Below are 19470 nucleotides of genomic sequence, written 5' to 3' on the forward strand. Positions count from 1 at the left end.
AAATGTGGTATGTTAAATGCGATGGGCTTCAAAATTACTGCAGCTTTTTTGTGACTAATTTTCGAAGGAAATTTACAATTTTTGTCACAGAAGATGAATGCTTTGTGAGACTTCGGTACCATTTTTGAATAAAATTGACCACGAATGTTCTGTCACTCCACAAAAAATATAAGGCAGCCAAGCTTTATCGCTGCATTTTATTTTTTGAACTTAAAATGAAGTGATTAGGTTTGGCAGGCTGATTATGGGACACTTTATATAAAAAATTAGAAAAAGGATACGTATGGAATTAAAAACAGAAAAAGTAGAAACCCAGAATCAAAACTACCTTTTTTTCTGAAAGGTCGTAGTTATAGTGAAAAATATTATGGAATTGGCGAATTCCACAGGTGTGAAGTCAGAGAATACCTGATTAACGCTATCAAACACATATTTATCGCAAAGTAAGTGTATGGCTGAAATCATTCACTTTTATTTTCTCCTCTGTTTAAGGTAACCGGCCCCAATAATGTTCAGTTTCATCAAGAAAGCCACTGTGACTGGAGTGACGTCCGACAAAGAGGAGAAGGAGAAGCGGAAGCGGGACAAGAAGGACCGGAAGGAGAAGCAAAAAAGGGAGCGGGCCAGCATGTCGGCAGAGGAGCTGCTCCGCTTGGACGAGGTGAGTACTCTGAAACCAAAAAAATGGGTATTTCTGTAGTGGAAGAATCTATTCTGTGAAAAAATTGTAATGTGTCGTTTATTTCGCACAGTGTTCCGATAATATGTTCAGTCAGCGCGCCGGACTTGACTTCTTGACATTCGCCCCATCTCAGATTCCAGCTGATGCGACGTGTCAGTGCGTGTCTGTGCGTGTCATAAGCGTATAAGTGGGAAAGACGAGATTATTTTCGTAAATTAGTTATTCCAATAAGTGTCGTTAAAAATGGAATCATGCGAATGGTTCTCTACGGGATTAAATGCACTTTCTGGGAAGGGACGGCGACTAATAATAATTATACGTCGGATTTTTGAATAATAGACTTTAAGCCAGTGGAATTACTTAACCGATAGACGATATGCTCTACAAAAATTGTTCATAGTTGTGTCCATTTGCTAATAAACATGCTTCCAAACGATGGTTAAAATTAGTCCGCATACGTGCAAATACGCAAGACAACAAGTCCCATTTAAATTGTACTGACATCCGTACATTAACACCATATCTGCTAGTTCTTGATCAGAAAACATTTTATACGTCGGGTAAGTAATACTGTAACAGACAACGCACGTGCACAAGATTCACAGGGTCGGCTTACATTTATGGTTAATTTTCTTAATTAATTTTCTCGAAAACAGAAGCATTTAAACTATCAGTTGCTTAATAAAAGTTGCTCAATTTCGTGCCCTCTATCTCCCTTTTCAAGGAATGTACTTATTTCAGAAACACTCTGTATAATTCCGTTGCTTGTATAATTTCTACCTTATATTTAATCTTTTTTGGAGATATGGGGTAGATTTTCACAATTTTACTTTAAAAAAAACTTATTAATCTCGTTTTTTTTTTGAATAAACTTTTTTTTTCTTTCTATCAAAAAATGTCGATAATTACCGATAATGGAAAACTTAATTATCGATAGTTTATCGATGGTATCAACTATCGATAGTTCTCGACCTCTACTGCATACAATTTTGGACCTAAGGTATAGTCCGTCAAAAACTTTTGGAGGTGTCTAGTCCTTTGTTAAATTGAAGGGTCTATTCTCATTTTTGTAAATAATTTAATAAAATTGGTGCACCTTTCTTTTACGTATAAACTAGTCACAAAAATTAAAAACGACATAGAGCGATAAAAAAATAAAATAGAAGCTTAAAGTTTCTATGTTCATGATGAGATTTAAAATTTTTTATTATTGACCACCTTTAACAAATCATAAGAAATCAAGCGGTAAAAATTTTCAAAATTTCCTTTCAAAAGGTCTACCTGTCAATTGATTTAATAATTCTCTTTAATTTGAGCTGTTCAAGAGCTTTGTTCGATGATTTATTGCTGTTACCGTCGTTCAAAGCAAAAATGACGTTTTTGATAAAAAAAATTGATGCAAGAAACTTTCCAAAAAGAGGTGAAAAATTGTTTATTTAAGGATTTTCACTAAACTTGAGATAACTTTGCAAATATCATTTTCTTTAACCTCAAGGTATCCCAAAGAAACCCTCAAAAGTTCAAACCGCTACGATTTTTCATTCATTGTGAGCCAAATGATTAAAATTGACACTTTTGTTGCGATTTATCATACCCCGTGAAAATTCCGATTTCCACCTGTCGGACTAAAAAAACGCGGCTTGAAATTTGTCGGACAACAATACTTTTTGACTGAATTAATTATTTACAATTAATTTTACTAAAAATTACCTATGTGGTAATTGATTTTCAATACCCTGTCTTTTTGGCATGTTTCGGCTGGTAGACACGTCAATGTCGGAAGAATTTCTGTCGGACAAATTTAAATCGGCATTTGCAACAAAATTTCCAGTAACTTAAGCTAAAAAAAAATGTGGTCTTGACTTTTCAAGACCTCGGGAAATTGCTATGTTTTTGGACTTTTCCGAGTGGAAAAGTGTAGGAATCGAGAAAAGTTGCAGATATTTGAATAAACATTTTTGACTTTCAGATTCTGAAACTAAAACTTTAAGCTTCTCTAATTGTTTTTTTCTTATTGCTTTACGACCACGAAGCGCGAAGTTTTGAAAATCACCTAAAAATGTATGATTTTGTTTATCCTTTAAATTTTGTGACTAGTGTATACTGGCCAGGATCCATCATAATAATTTCATTATCTAATACGAAGAAAATAGCCTACATTGTGTGCAATGATTTGTATCATTTGTTGTATTAGAAAGTTATTACGGTCATAATATGGTTACGTTGGTAAAACATTACAACGGAAACTGTGCAAGCACCTCGTTTGTTGACCTTTTGATATAGTTGCACGGTCCCACAGAGGCACGCAGTCGTTATGGGGCAGATGGGCGTTAAGAGTATGTTATTTACAAATGTGATAATGGCCTTTGTTGGAGGCCACAGAAGATAGATAGTGCGTGACGTAGGCCTTAAGGGTTTCGCCGATTCCGCCCCATGTTTAATTTTTGATATTTCTATGGATTTTACCAGCAGCTACCAGTCATTCAGATGGTCTGACAATGAATTGTTGGGCGTAAAGGTTCAAAAATTATTTTTTCTCTGTGCAAAAGTGACAGTTGTTGATGTGAATATTTAGTTAGGGTAACAAATGACTATTTCAGAGGTTCTTCTACAGGTAAACATTTTTTTTTTTTGGAAAATTGTCATAAAATGTCACAGGAACGTCTTTTTCATGCAGCTGTTACTTATTAATTTAATTGGATAAATTGCTTCAAAATGTGACAACTATCTTTGAAAATTTGTTTATTTCAATTGAACAAACTTTGCAACTCTAATTAATTGGTTTCTTTGTTCGAAAATTGGTAGTTGAAGTTCTCAATATGCAAAACAGAGGTTAAAGTTTATTCCATATGTGGAGATAAGCGCCAATCTTTTAAATCCATATCTCGTTCTAAAGCTTCGATTGTGGTGCAAGAACAATTTTTCGATGGATTGTATTGATGCTAATGGAGTAACTGAATCGGATGCTTTCGAAGGTAATCTATTTGAAACTAGGAATTCTATTCTCATTAGAGTGTTCAATGTACGTTTCCGATATTGCGAAAATTTTCGTAGTTTTTAATTTATTTGTCGAATTCATTGTTAAAAGTCCAAAAACCTTGACAATATTAGGAGCTTGTTAACCGCTGGGCATAGGTGAAAATTATAACGTCTAAGTTTCAACTGTTCTAAAGGGTGTCCCAAAATTCACTCAAGAAATAATTTTGATAGAAAACACAGTTTTATAATTAAAAATTAAGGTTATGTATGGAATAGCGTATCTGATAAATGGCCTCCACGGCTTTGCTGGCAGATACGCACTCTTTTGTCGAAATTTTCCATGACCGTTTTGCATGCGGCTGAATTTCGTTGATACAGCCCTCAATTTCCTCCTCGAAGGCATTGGTGCTCGTGGGCTTGTTGGCATAAAATTTGGACTTCAAAAAATCCCAAAGAAAAACGTACAACGGCGTTAAATCGCATGATCTGGGCGGACAATTCAGCTCACTAAACGGGAAATTACACGACCAGGAAATGATTCGTGCAATCATTGAATTGTTTCTCGGACTGTATGGTATGTGAAATCACATGTCTACATCCATATCTTGCAATTTAGATACAAAAAACTGGATTATCAGGTTGCGATACAGAGCACCAGTAATTATTATTGCCTGACCAGCCGCATTTTCGATGAGGAATGGTCCCATGATGCCTCCAGCCCAAAATCCTCACCAACCAGTGACACGTTATGGATGTTTCTCAACAATCACGCATGGATTTTCTGAACCGCAAATGCGAAAATTTTGTCGATTAACGCTCTGCGTGGTCAGTAGGCTTCAGTCATTGAGTCAATTAAACTTTGTAAGCATGAAGATGCAAATCTTTCGTGAGAATACGCTGTGAAGAGCTTCTCGAAATGTCCAGTTCTTAGCCATGGTGTCTAATTAATGTTCCTGGACTCTCAGCAACACTCTCGCGAGCTGCTTCAATGTTTTGTATTGAACGACTTGTTGAAGGACCAGAATGTTTAATGTCAATCAAAAATCAATTTCAGTTCAGTTCAGTTCAATATCAATTTTAATATCAATTTGATCCACTCTCCCTGAATTTTTCATTCAATATCTTCACAGTTGATGAAATTAAATCATTATTTATTTATTTTGTACTAAAATTGTAAACTGTAGCTGCCAAACCTTCATTATTTGTAAAATATTGTTCAACAAAGAAAACGCGTTGTTCTTTCAGGTAGCGCTGTAGTTTTATTTAATAACCCTGCACTGTCAGCTGTCACGCCGTCTTTTTTTTTCCACCGCAAAAGTGTCGCATAATTCAAATCTTACGTGAATTTTGGGACACCCGTTAAATTACATATCTACATCTAAATGTTGGAATATTACATGAAAATAATAGTGTTAATAGGTTTTTCTCTATGATACGCTACTGACGAGCATTTATCATTGTTGTGTTTTTAACCGTGAACGATGCATTTAACAGAATAAGGAAACTCAAGAGACAAAAGCTTTATTTGCAAATGAAACCAATAAAAGCTACCGTTAAGTTAATCTATCCACATCTGTACAATATTCCTACGGCTTTGTCGAACAACTTTTGATATTTGAAGTCCCCCAAACCAACGCCACTGGTTAGGTTTTTTTCATATAGCGCAGGAATTGCACTATACCAAGTTTTAGGTCTATATCTTCACTTGTTTCATCTGTAATCTTTGATAGAACCCTTAGAAATCTTTTTTTTTTAATGTAATCCTTGTTTGATGTTTATTTTAACGAGAGTAATCAGTAGGGATGAGATATAACCTACAAAGTGTGTGTGTGTGTGTGTGTGTCGTCGTAATTGTCACTGGAAGTCAACACGTAGTGGCACAAAGCATTGCTTTGTACTGGGTGAATAATAATTATTCCCATTTTATGGCGCTATTCTTCTTTATTATTAAGATATTAGAATCGAACAACAATCTAGATGTATGTAAAAAAATCCTGCGAAAGAAGAAACAACCGAATTTTATAAAAGAATTAATGGATGAAACAGAGATATTGATAGGTACATAAGATAAATGGAAATTATAAACATGTAAATTTTGAAAATCGAAACAATTATTGTTTAAAGAATGCAAAAAATATTGTGATGTAACTTGCTACTGCTGCTGCACTATTCGATGTTAGTCAAAAATTTGTGACATACCNGATTTTGTTTATCCTTTAAATTTTGTGACTAGTGTATACTGGCCAGGATCCATCATAATAATTTCATTATCTAATACGAAGAAAATAGCCCTCATTGTGTGCAATGATTTGTATCATTTGTTGTATTAGAAAGTTATTACGGTCATAATATGGTTACGTTGGTAAAACATTACAACGGAAACTGTGCAAGCACCTCGTTTGTTGACCTTTTGATATAGTTGCACGGTCCCACAGAGGCACGCAGTCGTTATGGGGCAGATGGGCGTTAAGAGTATGTTATTTACAAATGTGATAATGGCCTTTGTTGGAGGCCACAGAAGATAGATAGTGCGTGACGTAGGCCTTAAGGGTTTCGCCGATTCCGCCCCATGTTTAATTTTTGATATTTCTATGGATTTTACCAGCAGCTACCAGTCATTCAGATGGTCTGACAATGAATTGTTGGGCGTAAAGGTTCAAAAATTATTTTTTCTCTGTGCAAAAGTGACAGTTGTTGATGTGAATATTTAGTTAGGGTAACAAATGACTATTTCAGAGGTTCTTCTACAGGTAAACATTTTTTTTTTTTGGAAAATTGTCATAAAATGTCACAGGAACGTCTTTTTCATGCAGCTGTTACTTATTAATTTAATTGGATAAATTGCTTCAAAATGTGACAACTATCTTTGAAAATTTGTTTATTTCAATTGAACAAACTTTGCAACTCTAATTAATTGGTTTCTTTGTTCGAAAATTGGTAGTTGAAGTTCTCAATATGCAAAACAGAGGTTAAAGTTTATTCCATATGTGGAGATAAGCGCCAATCTTTTAAATCCATATCTCGTTCTAAAGCTTCGATTGTGGTGCAAGAACAATTTTTCGATGGATTGTATTGATGCTAATGGAGTAACTGAATCGGATGCTTTCGAAGGTAATCTATTTGAAACTAGGAATTCTATTCTCATTAGAGTGTTCAATGTACGTTTCCGATATTGCGAAAATTTTCGTAGTTTTTAATTTATTTGTCGAATTCATTGTTAAAAGTCCAAAAACCTTGACAATATTAGGAGCTTGTTAACCGCTGGGCATAGGTGAAAATTATAACGTCTAAGTTTCAACTGTTCTAAAGGGTGTCCCAAAATTCACTCAAGAAATAATTTTGATAGAAAACACAGTTTTATAATTAAAAATTGTAAATTTTTTATTGATCCACAAAGTACACAGTATAAGGTTATGTATGGAATAGCGTATCTGATAAATGGCCTCCACGCACTCTTTTATCGAAATTTTCCATGACCGTTTTGCATGCGGCTGAATTTCGTTGATACAGTCATTTCCTCCTTGAAGGCGTGGGTGCTCGTGGGCTTGTTGGCATAAAATTTGGACTTCAAAAAAACCCAAAGAAAAACGTACAACGGCGTTAAATCGCGTGATCTGGGCGGACAAAACGGGAAATTACACGACCAGGAAATGATTCGTGCAATAATTGAATTGTTTCTCGGACTGTATGGTATGTGAAACCACATGTCGTCTACATCCATATCTTGCAATTTAGATACAAAAAACTGGATTATCATGTTACGATAGAGAGCACCTGTAACTATTAATGCCTGACCAGCCGCATTTTCGATGAGGAATGGTCCCATGATGCTTCCAGCCCAAAATCCTCACCAAACAGTGACACGTTATGGATGTATCTCAACAATCACTCATGGATTTTCTGAACCGCAAATGCGACAATTTTGTCGATTAACGCTCTGCGTGGTCAGTAGGCTTCAGTCATTGAGTCAATTAAACTTTGTAAGCATGAATATGCAAATCTTTCGTGAGAATACGCTGTAAAGAGCTTCTCGAAATGTCCAATTCTTTACCATGGTGTCTAATTAATGTTCCTGGACTCTCAGCAACACTCTCACGAGCTGCTTCAATGTTTTGTATTGAACGACTTATTGAAGGACGGCCAGAGTGTTTAAGATTGTAAACTGTAGCTGCCAAACCTTCATTATTTGCAAAATATTGTTCAACAAAGAAAACGCGTTGTTCTTTCGGGTAGCGCTGTAATTTTATATAATAACCCTGCACTGTCAGCTGTCACGCCGTCTTTTTTTTTCTACCGCAAAAGGGTCGCATAATTCAAATTTTACGTGAATTTTGGGTCACCCGTTAAATTGCATACCTACATCTAATTGTTGGAATATTAGATGAAAATAATAGTGTTAATAGGTTTTTCTAAGGGAAATAAGGAAACTCAAGAGAGCAAATAAAAGCTACCGTAAAGTTAATCTATCCTCATCTGTACAAGATTCCTACGGCTTTATCGAACAACTTTTGATATTTAAAATCCCCCCAAACCAACGCCACTGGTTAGGTTTCTTTCATATAGCGTAGGAATTGCACTATACCAAGTTTTAGGTCTATATCTTCACTTGTTTCATGTGTAATATTTGAAAGAACCCTTAGAAATTTTTTTTTATGTAATCTTTGTTTTATGTTTATTTTGACGAAAGTAATCAGTATGGGGGATATATAACCTACAAAGTGTGTGTGTGTCGTAATTGTCACTGGAAGTCAACACGTAGTGGCACAAAGCATTGCTTTGTACGGGGTGAATAACACAGGCCGACAAAATTTCAAAAAAAAAAAATTCCAGAGATCAGACACTACGCTTCCGAAGGCATTTGGCGCGCTGAATCCGAATCTGGCCTCAGAATTGATCCACCACCCTAGGTTTCCGAGATATTCTAACCTAAAAGTGCAAAAAACACGTACTTTTGCTATATTCAAGGTTATGTAACTTGGCGAAAAAAATTTTTTTCTTAAAACTGAAAACATCATTGGAAACGACTATCTTTCCCCTTCAAAACGCATTTTTTTATTTGGAAAAAGCTCTATTTTTCGCGGAGATATCGTCAATTTAAGATGACCAGTATGGCTATATTATTACATCATGGCTAACCCCATAACACTGAGCGCTGCTAGCCCTAATTGTTAGGAACGTTAACCCCAAGCCCTATAACCCCACAACACTAAGCGGAGCGAGCCCTCATCGTCAGGAAGGTTAACTTCAAGCCCTATAACCCAATAACACTAAGCGCTGCGAGCCCTAATCGTCAGGAAGGTTAACCCCAAGCCCTATATGTCTGGAAGGTTAATCCCAAGCCCTATAACCCCACAACACTAAGCGCTGTGAGCCCTAATCGTCAGGAAGGTTAACTTCAAGCCCTATAACCCAATAACACTAAGCGCTGCGAGCCCTAATCGTCAGGAAGGTTAACCCCAAGCCCTATATGTCTGGAAGGTTAATCCCAAGCCCTATAACCCCACAACACTAAGCGCTGTGAGCCCTAATCGTCAGGAAGGTTAACTTCAAGCCCTATTACCCAATAACACTAAGCGCTGCGAGCCCTCTAAGGCTCGTAGCGCTTAGTGATATTGTGTTATAGCCATGGTTTAATAAGGAAGCTATACTGATCATCTTTAATCGACGATATCTCCGCGAAAAATAAAGCTTTTTACAAATAAAAAAATGCGTTTTGAAGGGGAAAGATAGTAGTTTCCAATGATATTTTCAGTTTTGAGAAAAAAAATTTTTTCGCCAAGTTACATAACCTTGAAAATAGCAAAAATACGTGTTTTTTGCACTTTTAGGTTAGAATATCTCGGAAACCTAGGGTGATGGATCAATTCTGAGGCCAGATTCGGATTCAGCGCGCCAAATGTCTTCGGAAACGTAGTGTCTGATCTCTGGAATTTTTTCCTTGTTGGCCTGTGTAATTATTCCCATTTTATGGCGCTATTCTTCTTTATTATTAAGATATTAGAATCGAACAACAATCTAGATATATGTAAAAAAATCCTGCGAAAGGAGAAACAACCGAATTTTATAAAAGAATTAATGGATGAAACAGAGATATTGATAGGTACATAAGATAAATCGAAATTATAAACATGTAAATTTTGAAAATCGAAACAATTATTGTTTAAAGAATGCAAAAAATATTGTGATGTAACTTGCTACTGCTGCTGCACTATTCGATGTTAGTCAAAAATTTGTGACATACCATTTTGCACAAAAAAATTTCTGCTTCTAAAGAAATAATTTTTTTATTCATCTTTTGAAAATGATGCTCATTCGTTTTTCTGATTGAATATTTTTATTCGGTAGGACTGTTTATATATTATGTCCACATTTTGTCTCATTCACATATCTTGACGATAAAGGAGTAAATTGGAATAAAAAGAACTTATAGATAACTGGCAAAGAGCAACCTACTAATCTATAGATACTATGAAAACCAGACTAGTGATGAGAACTAATAAGTTCGAAACCGGTATGTTGCTGGTAATTCTATTGACGAACGGTTTGTTACAACGCAACATGTCGGTGGCACCCTGTATAAGGTGATGTCCAAGATGGTCCCTATTCTTTTTCAATTGTTTTTCTTTTAAACCGGCGGGAGCAATATTTTTCGTGGTAATTTATTTCTAATCAACAGAAGCCCACTTTTTAATTATTATTATATCAACACATAGTTCTTAACGTCGATTTACTCCTTCTCTTCTTCTTCCAGGTGCGCCGCTCGCTCAAAATTCGCGGCCGGCGCAAGGAGAAGGAGAAACTCCCTTCGGGCATCACCGCCGACTACACGGCCGACTTCCTCGCCAGCCTGGACCGCTCAGACTCCCCCATCTCCACCCTACCCGGTTCTCCCTCTCACCCAAACCACCTCCACCACCATCACCATCACGACGGCTACACCCAATCGGACAGCTCGGAAACCAGCCTGAACTCGCTCAACCACCCCCAGAACCACAAGACGCTGCCCCCCTTACCTCCGAAACCTCCCAAGAGGGGCATCCTCAAGACGCCGAAGGTCAGCGTCACCCACGAGGGCAACGGCCACCACCAGGAGGTGCACAGCAACGGCTTTGACGCCCTCGACGACCACCACGCCAGCCTGGCGCGGAACACTATGCAGAACGAGATGATCGCCTACCAGAACCTGCCCCCACACAACGGGATGAACGGCACGGGGAAGAACATGGGGTCGCAGCTGTTGGTGATCACCTCCACGTCTCCCAGCGCGGACAGTCTCACAGACACGACGAATTCATCGTTCGCCACGCCGCCGTTCTCCCTGAGTCCCGTGGGGGAGTCCCAGGGCTTCCACAGGTGAGTCTAACCGAACATTTTCTTTGTTTTCCAACATTTTTGAATATTGGTAACTGAAATTCCTCCTAAATTCGTAATAACCTGGTCGACGTACCGCAGGGATCTGTTTTAGGCCTCGTTATTTGTTGAGGTGTACTAAATGATCATGGGGATAGTTATAAATATTTATTTTTTAGGTGAATTTTGTTGGAACTATTTTTTTTTATTAATTTTCTTTCAAATGACAGGTATAGAGGCACAAAATAAACGCAGTTTGCAGAAGTTTGTGCCTTAGAACAATTTTTTTAGCAAAAATAAATACAGATTCCTAGAGTTATAAATAATTCCAGCTTACAATTCTTCAACAAAGTGAAATATTTGCATTGGTGTTTTTTTACGATTAAATCAAGTATATCGTAGATTTACACTTAAGCGACAAGACGCTACTATTGGTCGTTATTGGTACTGCCAACTTAGCAACATAATACGACGTGTAGATATACTGAAAGTCCTTCCTTCAGTATTTTATATACATATTTGGATATTTGTCAAGAGAAAACCCATAAAATACCTTTTTCCGTCCTTGTGAAATCACAAATGAGACTTCTCGTGCTTCAGGTGGTCGAGGACCGCCAACTTCGACGACGTCAACCTGCCCCTGCCCGACATCGTACCCCTGGTGCTCCCGAAGCCGCGCACCCTCACCATCCAACGCCAGAAACCTCCGAGGAACGACTTCGGCTTCTCCTTGAGGCGCGCCATGGTGCTCGAGCGCAACACATACGGGGGAGGCGGGGGCGGCGACGTCTCGGGAGTGAGCATGCGAGCCGTCATCTTCGCCGAGCCCGGCACCATGGTGCAGCACAACAACGAGACGGGCCTTCTGCCCGGCGACAAGCTGCTGGAGGTGAACGGCGTCCCCGTCGAGGGCAAGACCAGGGAGGACATCATCGACCTGATCAAGGCCTCCGGCGAGAGCGTCACCTTAAAGGTAAGGTCTTTATTTTACCGAAAATTCGTGATATAAAGTATTAGTACTCCGCCCCTTCTTACACATGAGGTACGGTCTATAATAGTCATTTGATCTTTTTTCTGGCGATAATAATTATTTTGATCCAGTTTGAATACCTTTGAAAAAATATGAACGTGATATACCCCTATTCATGCGCCGTCCATGGATATCATTTGCTTTAAATCAGATGAAGTAGATGCTCCGAGTAAAAAATGTTCGAAAGCTTGTCCATTATGTGCGGGACAGTTGAAACCGGCAATGGTGTTCTATCTTACAAAAGTTGTTCCGTGCTCACGAATTATGTTTGTGGCATTGTCGATGGCTTGGACTAGGTCTTGCTCACATTGGTTGAGCGTATAATAAGCATTTCGTGTGTCTCCAGAATGAGGTTCTAGGTGCAGAAAAGCGAAACCAGCAGGGTCTTTCCATGATCTGTGACAATCGTCCTGAGCTAGTTTTACATCTTGATTTTAGCAAGGTTTTTATTTCCTAATAGAAGGTTGCTTGTGCTCATAAGAAATTGCTTCACCGGATAGGGAGCTTTTCTGATAATCTAGACTGGTTAGTGGCATTCCCCAGGGATCTGTACTGGATCCACTATTATTTTTAATTTACTCATCCGATTTAACTATTTTGACACAGAGCAATATGCAGATGAAACTATTTATTTTATCAATAATACAGTTGTTCCTGCGGTTGACTCACATAATTACCTTGGAATTGTGTCTGATGATTTATCCTGATCAGTTGCCATTGTTACACTTTTGCATCAAATTTCTAAACTAACTAGAGTACAAATGAGACCTCAAATCATGTGCTAATACTAAATACATACTGCTCCACAGGTGTAACATTGGAAATTAGGATACAAAAAAAATTAATCTGAATATTTGTTATAAAAAATTTCGTTATAAAAAAATTATCTGGAATTAAAAAACAACAAAACAAACAACAACAACGAAAATAATAAAAACATCAACAAAAAAACAACAAAAACAATAACAGAAGCAATAACAATAATAATTTCTACATTGCTACACTTTTACCTCACATTCTTAAACTGTAAAACAAATTAAACCACAAATCATGTGCTATTACCAAATGGTGCTCCACATGCGTATTGGAAATATATTAGATTGAAACAACCTGTATATTTGCTTAAAAAAAAATTGTTTAAAAAAAAGTATCAGTTGGAATTAAATACAGCAAAACAACAATAAAAACGAAAATAACAAAAATAGCAACAAAAACCACAACACAAACAATAACAAAAGCAATGACAATAATAATGCACATTGTACATATACGATTGTCCCAATATGCTCGGAGAGTAAATGTTACTACTGTTACACTTTTGCATCAGATTCCTATCTAATATGCTGGTAGATACTTGCCAGCCGATCAACTAAATTAACAGATCAAATGGGACTTCAAGTCATGCCCTGCTACCAAATAGTATTTTACAGGCACAATCTTGGGAATTAGAATACAAAAAAAAAAAAATTAAATGAACAACTTGTATTTTTGTTACAAAAAATTACTTTAAAAAAAAAATTATCAGCCGAAATTAAAAAAAAACAAACTAACAACAGAAACAACAACAAAAACAATATCAATAAAAATAATTTATACGCTTGTCACAGTATACCATTGTTACACTTTTTCATCAAGTTCCTAGAGTTATTGAACTAAATTAACAACGGAACAAATGGTACTTCAAGTCATGCGCTATTATAGTCTTTTCGAAGATCCGAAGTCAGTTAAAATGTATAAAAACGCCTAACAATACAATTTAATTAGTTTCATAGGCGTCTTTTAAGTTTTTTACTAAAGGTAAAAAATTATAATAATTTGTATATAATGTGTAGAAAATTTCTGATATATGTTCATTTGACCAACAACATATTTTAATTATTTATGTTCTCAAACAATTTTATTATATTGATGGTAAATTTCGTGTTGTTCCGTTTCAAAAGGTCTCCAAAATGCCATGACTAATAGAAGGTGCCTATAATAAATTAAAATTACTTGATTCACACCAAATTCCGCATTGCTGCACTGCACTGCTAGGCCATTTGTTGACAACTGAATTTATAGCCAGGTCGCCTAGTGCGGCTGTGTTTGTGCAGCGTTTGCCCGCGCGTTCGTTCTTTAACTTAGTATGGCCAAATAAATATGGGAATAAGTTTTTCAAATATTTCAATGCCTAGAGTACATACTGTCAACCTCTTGGTTCTTCAGTTGAGATCGGAAAGACTATACCAAATAGTACTTCATAGACGTAATCTTGGGAATTAGGATACAAAAAAAATTAAAATTGAAATGAGCTACTGGTATATTTGTTATAAAAATTGTCAGTTGGAATTATACATACAAACATTTTTTAGAGCTCGTTCTTTGTATATTATATTTTTCTTCTCCGACCGCCCAGTTTGTTTTGACAGAACGGACGGGACTTCGCCTCGCCGATCAGAACGCAAACAACATAATTAATACGCGGGGCTCCGGACATAATGCAGCGGATCGCCGGGCGTAATCGCAAGTGACTAACGTCAACAATTAATCCTCATGGTTAATCGGAACAACCCATTTAGTCCATTAACAGGGCCTGAATTCCTCTCTCGACGATAAAAACGAAGGATGGAGAAACGAGAGCGGCCTTAATAGACTGCTTCTGTGTTTCGATAAAAAAAAAGAAAACAATTTCAGTTGGGATCGCAATGCCGTGCAGTTGGTTGTGACGTCATCGGACATATGCTCGTATGCACGCTTACGCACAGACCAGATCCCCTCTCTTGTCAATTACTAAAAAATAAAGTGCCAATCAACGTACTTTTCGTTCTTTTCGGCTTGAACTATGCCCGTTGTTTCAACGCCCGCGATATCTCGCACCTGTCGTCGCCCGGGAAACGCCTACATCTCTCCGTTCCGGTCTAAAAATCAGCGGTGGCGATGCTCCGGCCGAAAAACAATGTACGGTCGCGCTCCAATTAATCGGGGCGGCCGCGTCTGTTGGCGTCCGCTTAAAAAGGGACCAATTAGGTTAAATGGATTCTCTGGTATTCGGTATCGTTATCGTTGCCGACTGGAAGCGCTTGTTCTCGCTGGCGTATCTCCCGTACAGGGCGTTCGTTTTAGCTTTGTACTTCATCGGATACTTTTAAAACAGTGATAGTTTAAAGAAAACTTGTTTTGAGGTGAAGCGGGAAGCTTTAACATTTTTGGAAAGTCACGTAAAAGTTTTCTTGAAAGACATTAAAAGCTTTAGGAAACTTTCTTATTATATTACTGAAACTACGAAGGGTGTAATAATAAACTTACTCAGTGGAAATTTTACTTTTTCATTCAAATAACAAAAATAGGAGGACTTCATTGATAATATCACAGAAAAATTTTGAATCACGAGAAAGTTTTCTGAATATTGAAAGTTATTTCCTAGCAAGTATTCTACTGTAAACATTTTGGAAAACTCCCAGAAAGTTTCCATGAAATATAGTATATAATAAACAATTAGTTCATAGGGATACTACTCCTGAGAAAGTTTTCTCGATATTAATAGTTTTTTCCCCATAAAGTTTTTACATTCAGTTTTTGGGAAGTTCTCAGAAGGTTTTCTTGAAATATAAAACGCAATAAACTTATTGATATATTGTACGGGCACTAGAGATATTTAGAAAAGTTTGCTGAATACTGAACGTGTTTTCCTAGAAAGTATTCTATTTAAACATTTTGAAAATCTCCAGAAAGTTTCCATGAAATATAGTACATGATAAACAATTAGTTCATGGGGACACTAGAAGTCCAGAGAAAGTTTCCTGGATATTGACAGTTTTTTTCCCATAAAGTTTCTATTTTAAATTTTTTGGAAAGTTCTCAGAATTTTTCCTTATAAGATACAATTGACTTACTGATATGTTGTATGTGCACTAGAGATACCGAGGAAAGTTCCCTAAATACTGAAATTCCTTCCTATAAAGATCCTTCTTTACACTTTGGAAAGTTTGTCAGAAAGTTATCATGAAATATAATAAGTAATAAACAACTTATAGATTAACTGTACGGGCACTAGAAATCCAGAGAAAGTTTACTAAAAAGTCCCTACTTTGAACATTAAGAACCAGTTCTGAAAATTAAAAATATCTTCTCTCTACTTTAAACTTTTAGGAAAATTCGTAGAAAGTTTTCATGGAATACGGTACATGTAATAAACGAATTGATACTTGAGAAAGTTTCCCGAATATTTATAATTTTTTATAAAGTCCTCATTAATCTCCTACACATCTTGTGGCTATTTTTATGTTTACTTTTTCAACTAAAATTATTTTGCATGGAAATATTGCCGAGCAGATTTTCTAAAACTTTCTGGGAAAGTTTACAAAGATAATCTGTAAGTTATATACGTAGCTATTTTATATATTTTTTTTTTATCAGAAATTACTGATCATGGAAAGTTTCCTATGAACACTCCCGAAAACTTTCTGGGAGAGTTTCTAAACTATAAAACTTTCTTCCATGAAAGAGTTCCACTTTCCTATTGCTTTAAAGACCATAATTATTTAACAAAGTGAACAGTCATTAAAAAATTCCGTGATCTAAAAAATTTCATGATTATAACAGAAAAATACCTGATTCACATATAGTTACTTATTTATGAGTCAAACACTTCCCTGCATACTTGGAATTTTTTAAATCCTTCATCGGCAGCCGGCTCTCTGCTTGTTTACACAGATGTGTGCCACAGTAAGGACTCCATTAGATATGTAAATTTACTTATTGTGATTACAGGCTATCGTTATCTCGAAGAATGCGTTGAACCTCGGACCCGGCGATTAGAACTGTGTTAATTGCTTTTATACAATCTCCGGAGATTTTTTACAAACTAGGACATATGAATACGGGGGCGAGTCGAATCCAACTGCAATTATCTTTGTTAGGAGATAATCTCTTAATCTGACGTTAAAAACGGAATCATCAATTGAATTGTGGTCTGGAACGTGATGAGGCCGATATAGCGTTTAGTTAAAAATTGTCCTTATTCATGTGCATTTATGCTACCACCGCATAATACCTCTAGGTACATTAATGTATCACAGCATTTATTTTATTAGCCCTGGGCGCCGAAATGTTATTAATCAGCTACCAATTCGGGCGCGCTCTTGTTGCAAATCATTTTGTAAGTAGCGGCTGTCTTTTTTTTTCCGCGGCGTGCCTAACTGACTTACTAATCAACGGCACACCTAGATATGCGTCGCGTTCGAATCCGATGGAGTCATAAGGCGTATTTTACATAATCGGTGGAATAATGAGAAAAGGCACTCCTCGATCGTTGTATCAGAACTAATTTTATCATATTATACCCGCAGAACAGTCAACCATAAAGATATTCAGAGGGTGTAGTACAAGATTCTGTCTGAGGAGTAGTCTGTTGATTTTCTCGGACTACGTTTTGGTGTCCAATGCTGAAATGTTGGTAGCGATGCGCGGGATACTGAAAAGTTTCTTAAGGGAAGGATAAAGGGAGAAGGGCGCTTCCGAAAACCTTCTGATAGTAAACTTTCTAGTAATTTGTGGAAATTTAATAAACAACCTGGCAATTTTTATGTAAGTTTCACCAAAAGTCAGGAAAAAAAGGACACAGAAAGTAGTTTATTGAGTATATTTTTTCTCAGAAAGTTTTCAGGGATGTATTCGGAGAAAGTGTCTACTTTCCGATATGGCACATTTTCAAAAATGTATTCATAATAAGTCCATAGATGTATTCACAGAAAATTTGCAAATGTGCTATTTTTTTCTGAGAAAGTCACTTTCCTAATTATTTAATTTTGCACATAATAAGTTTCACATTAATATTAGTGGACGATTTTCTAAACTTGGTTATTTTCAATAGAAATTTTTCATAGATACATTTAGACATACTCACAGAAAGTTTTTTAAGCCTTCATAATTCGTCTCAAAAAATGTATACTTTCCTATTTGAGAATATTTTTATTTTATTTGTACCGCTAGTAACAGAAAGTTTCCTAAACATTCATGATTTAATTTCAGAAAGGTCTATTTTTTATTCCCAGGAAGTTTCCAAGGATATAATCGGAAAGTTCCCACTAATATTCACGTAAAGTTTCCTAAACTTGTATATTTTACCTAGAAATATTTCAAGGAAATAAAAAGAAAGTTCTTGCGAACTTTAAATCTTCAAAAAGGAAAGTAGACCTTTTCTTAGAGAGATATTTGTTTTTTATTTATTTGTATTCCTAGAAAGGTTTCATGGAATAAATTTTCACAGAAAGTTTTCCAAACTCTTATAGTTTCTTCCCAGAAATGACCTTCATAGTTCTTCTTAGAGGTTCTACTTTTCTATTTATTTGAATTCTTAGAAAGTTCCCAACAATGTGTTCGGAGAAAGTTCACGCAACTATTTACAGAAAATTTCCAAATTTTTTTCCTAGAAAATTTTCAATGATGCATTTATAGAAAGTTTCCTAAACTCTTATAATTTCTCAAAAAATGTCTATTTTCCTTTTTGTGGAATAGTTTTATTTTATTTGTTTTTCAAGGATATATTCAAAGTATTCCCAGAAAGTTTTCTAAAATTATACTTTTTTTCCCAGGAAGTTTGTACTTTCCTCTTGGATTTTTTTATTGTGTCGTTTATTCCGGGAAAGTTTCAGTGATGTATTCGAGGAAAGTTCGCGGAAAGTTTCCTAAACCTTGAAAGTTCCCTCCCAGGAAATCTTTTTTTATTTCTAATCTTTGGAAATTTTGGTAAATTTCACACCAATCTCTAAGACTTTTTGAATCTTTACTTAAATCTTAAATTGACATTTTAAACAAAAATGAATGCAGATTTTCGACTTGTATTCTATTGAAAATCCGATATAGACTGATTAACCATTTTTTCCGAATAGTATCGAAATGGAAATTACGACGAATCTACAATGAAAGTGCCAATTTCACTTGACGTTTTCACCAGGGAAACGCGCATTCTTTTATCGACATAACTAAAGCGAACACGCATATCGGGGAGACACGAAAGTAGACGCGAAGGCATTTTCATTACTTCTCTGGCACATATAAATCAAGCCCGTGTAGGTAAGTTAAAAAAATTGCAAACCCGGCGACGGCAATCCTGCAGCGGACGCATATGGCTCACCTGTAGGCCCAAGCGCGTTTTCGAGTCACTACGGAGGTTCGTTATAAAAAAAACGAAGAAGCACCGCCACTGACTCACCGTTTATGTCACCGGGACGGTACAGCGGTTGTCTGTTATCCGCCTGTATAAATTCATAATGCGACCAATTAAACGCCGTTCAGACGTCGTTTAGGGGACGAACATTAACTCCGCGTCTCTAATTATATCCCCTTTTGTCACCACTGGTCGCGGATGGCGGCGCGGGACATCCGATGTTGTTGTGTGTTTATGGCCTGGGCAATTTAGATTCATTGGATTAATGCTGTTTGTGTATTA

At 36.5% G+C, this 19470-nt stretch overlaps 1 protein-coding gene across 1 annotated transcript in view; it reads left to right on the forward strand.

The window, feature by feature from the left end:
* LOC108910579 (unconventional myosin-XVIIIa) overlaps positions 1-19470 on the forward strand; it is a 200482-nt gene that overhangs the window by 20410 nt on the left and 160602 nt on the right. The window contains exons 2-4 of the mRNA XM_018715231.2: positions 493-661; positions 10413-11014; positions 11612-11984. Coding sequence (XP_018570747.1) covers positions 509-661; positions 10413-11014; positions 11612-11984 — 1128 coding nt within the window. The 5' untranslated portion in view covers positions 493-508. The remainder of the gene's footprint in view (positions 1-492; positions 662-10412; positions 11015-11611; positions 11985-19470) is intronic.

Source organism: Anoplophora glabripennis, unplaced genomic scaffold (genome assembly GCF_000390285.2).
Source record: "Anoplophora glabripennis isolate ALB-LARVAE unplaced genomic scaffold, Agla_2.0 scaffold7, whole genome shotgun sequence".
NCBI classification, from domain to species: Eukaryota; Metazoa; Arthropoda; class Insecta; order Coleoptera; family Cerambycidae; genus Anoplophora; species Anoplophora glabripennis.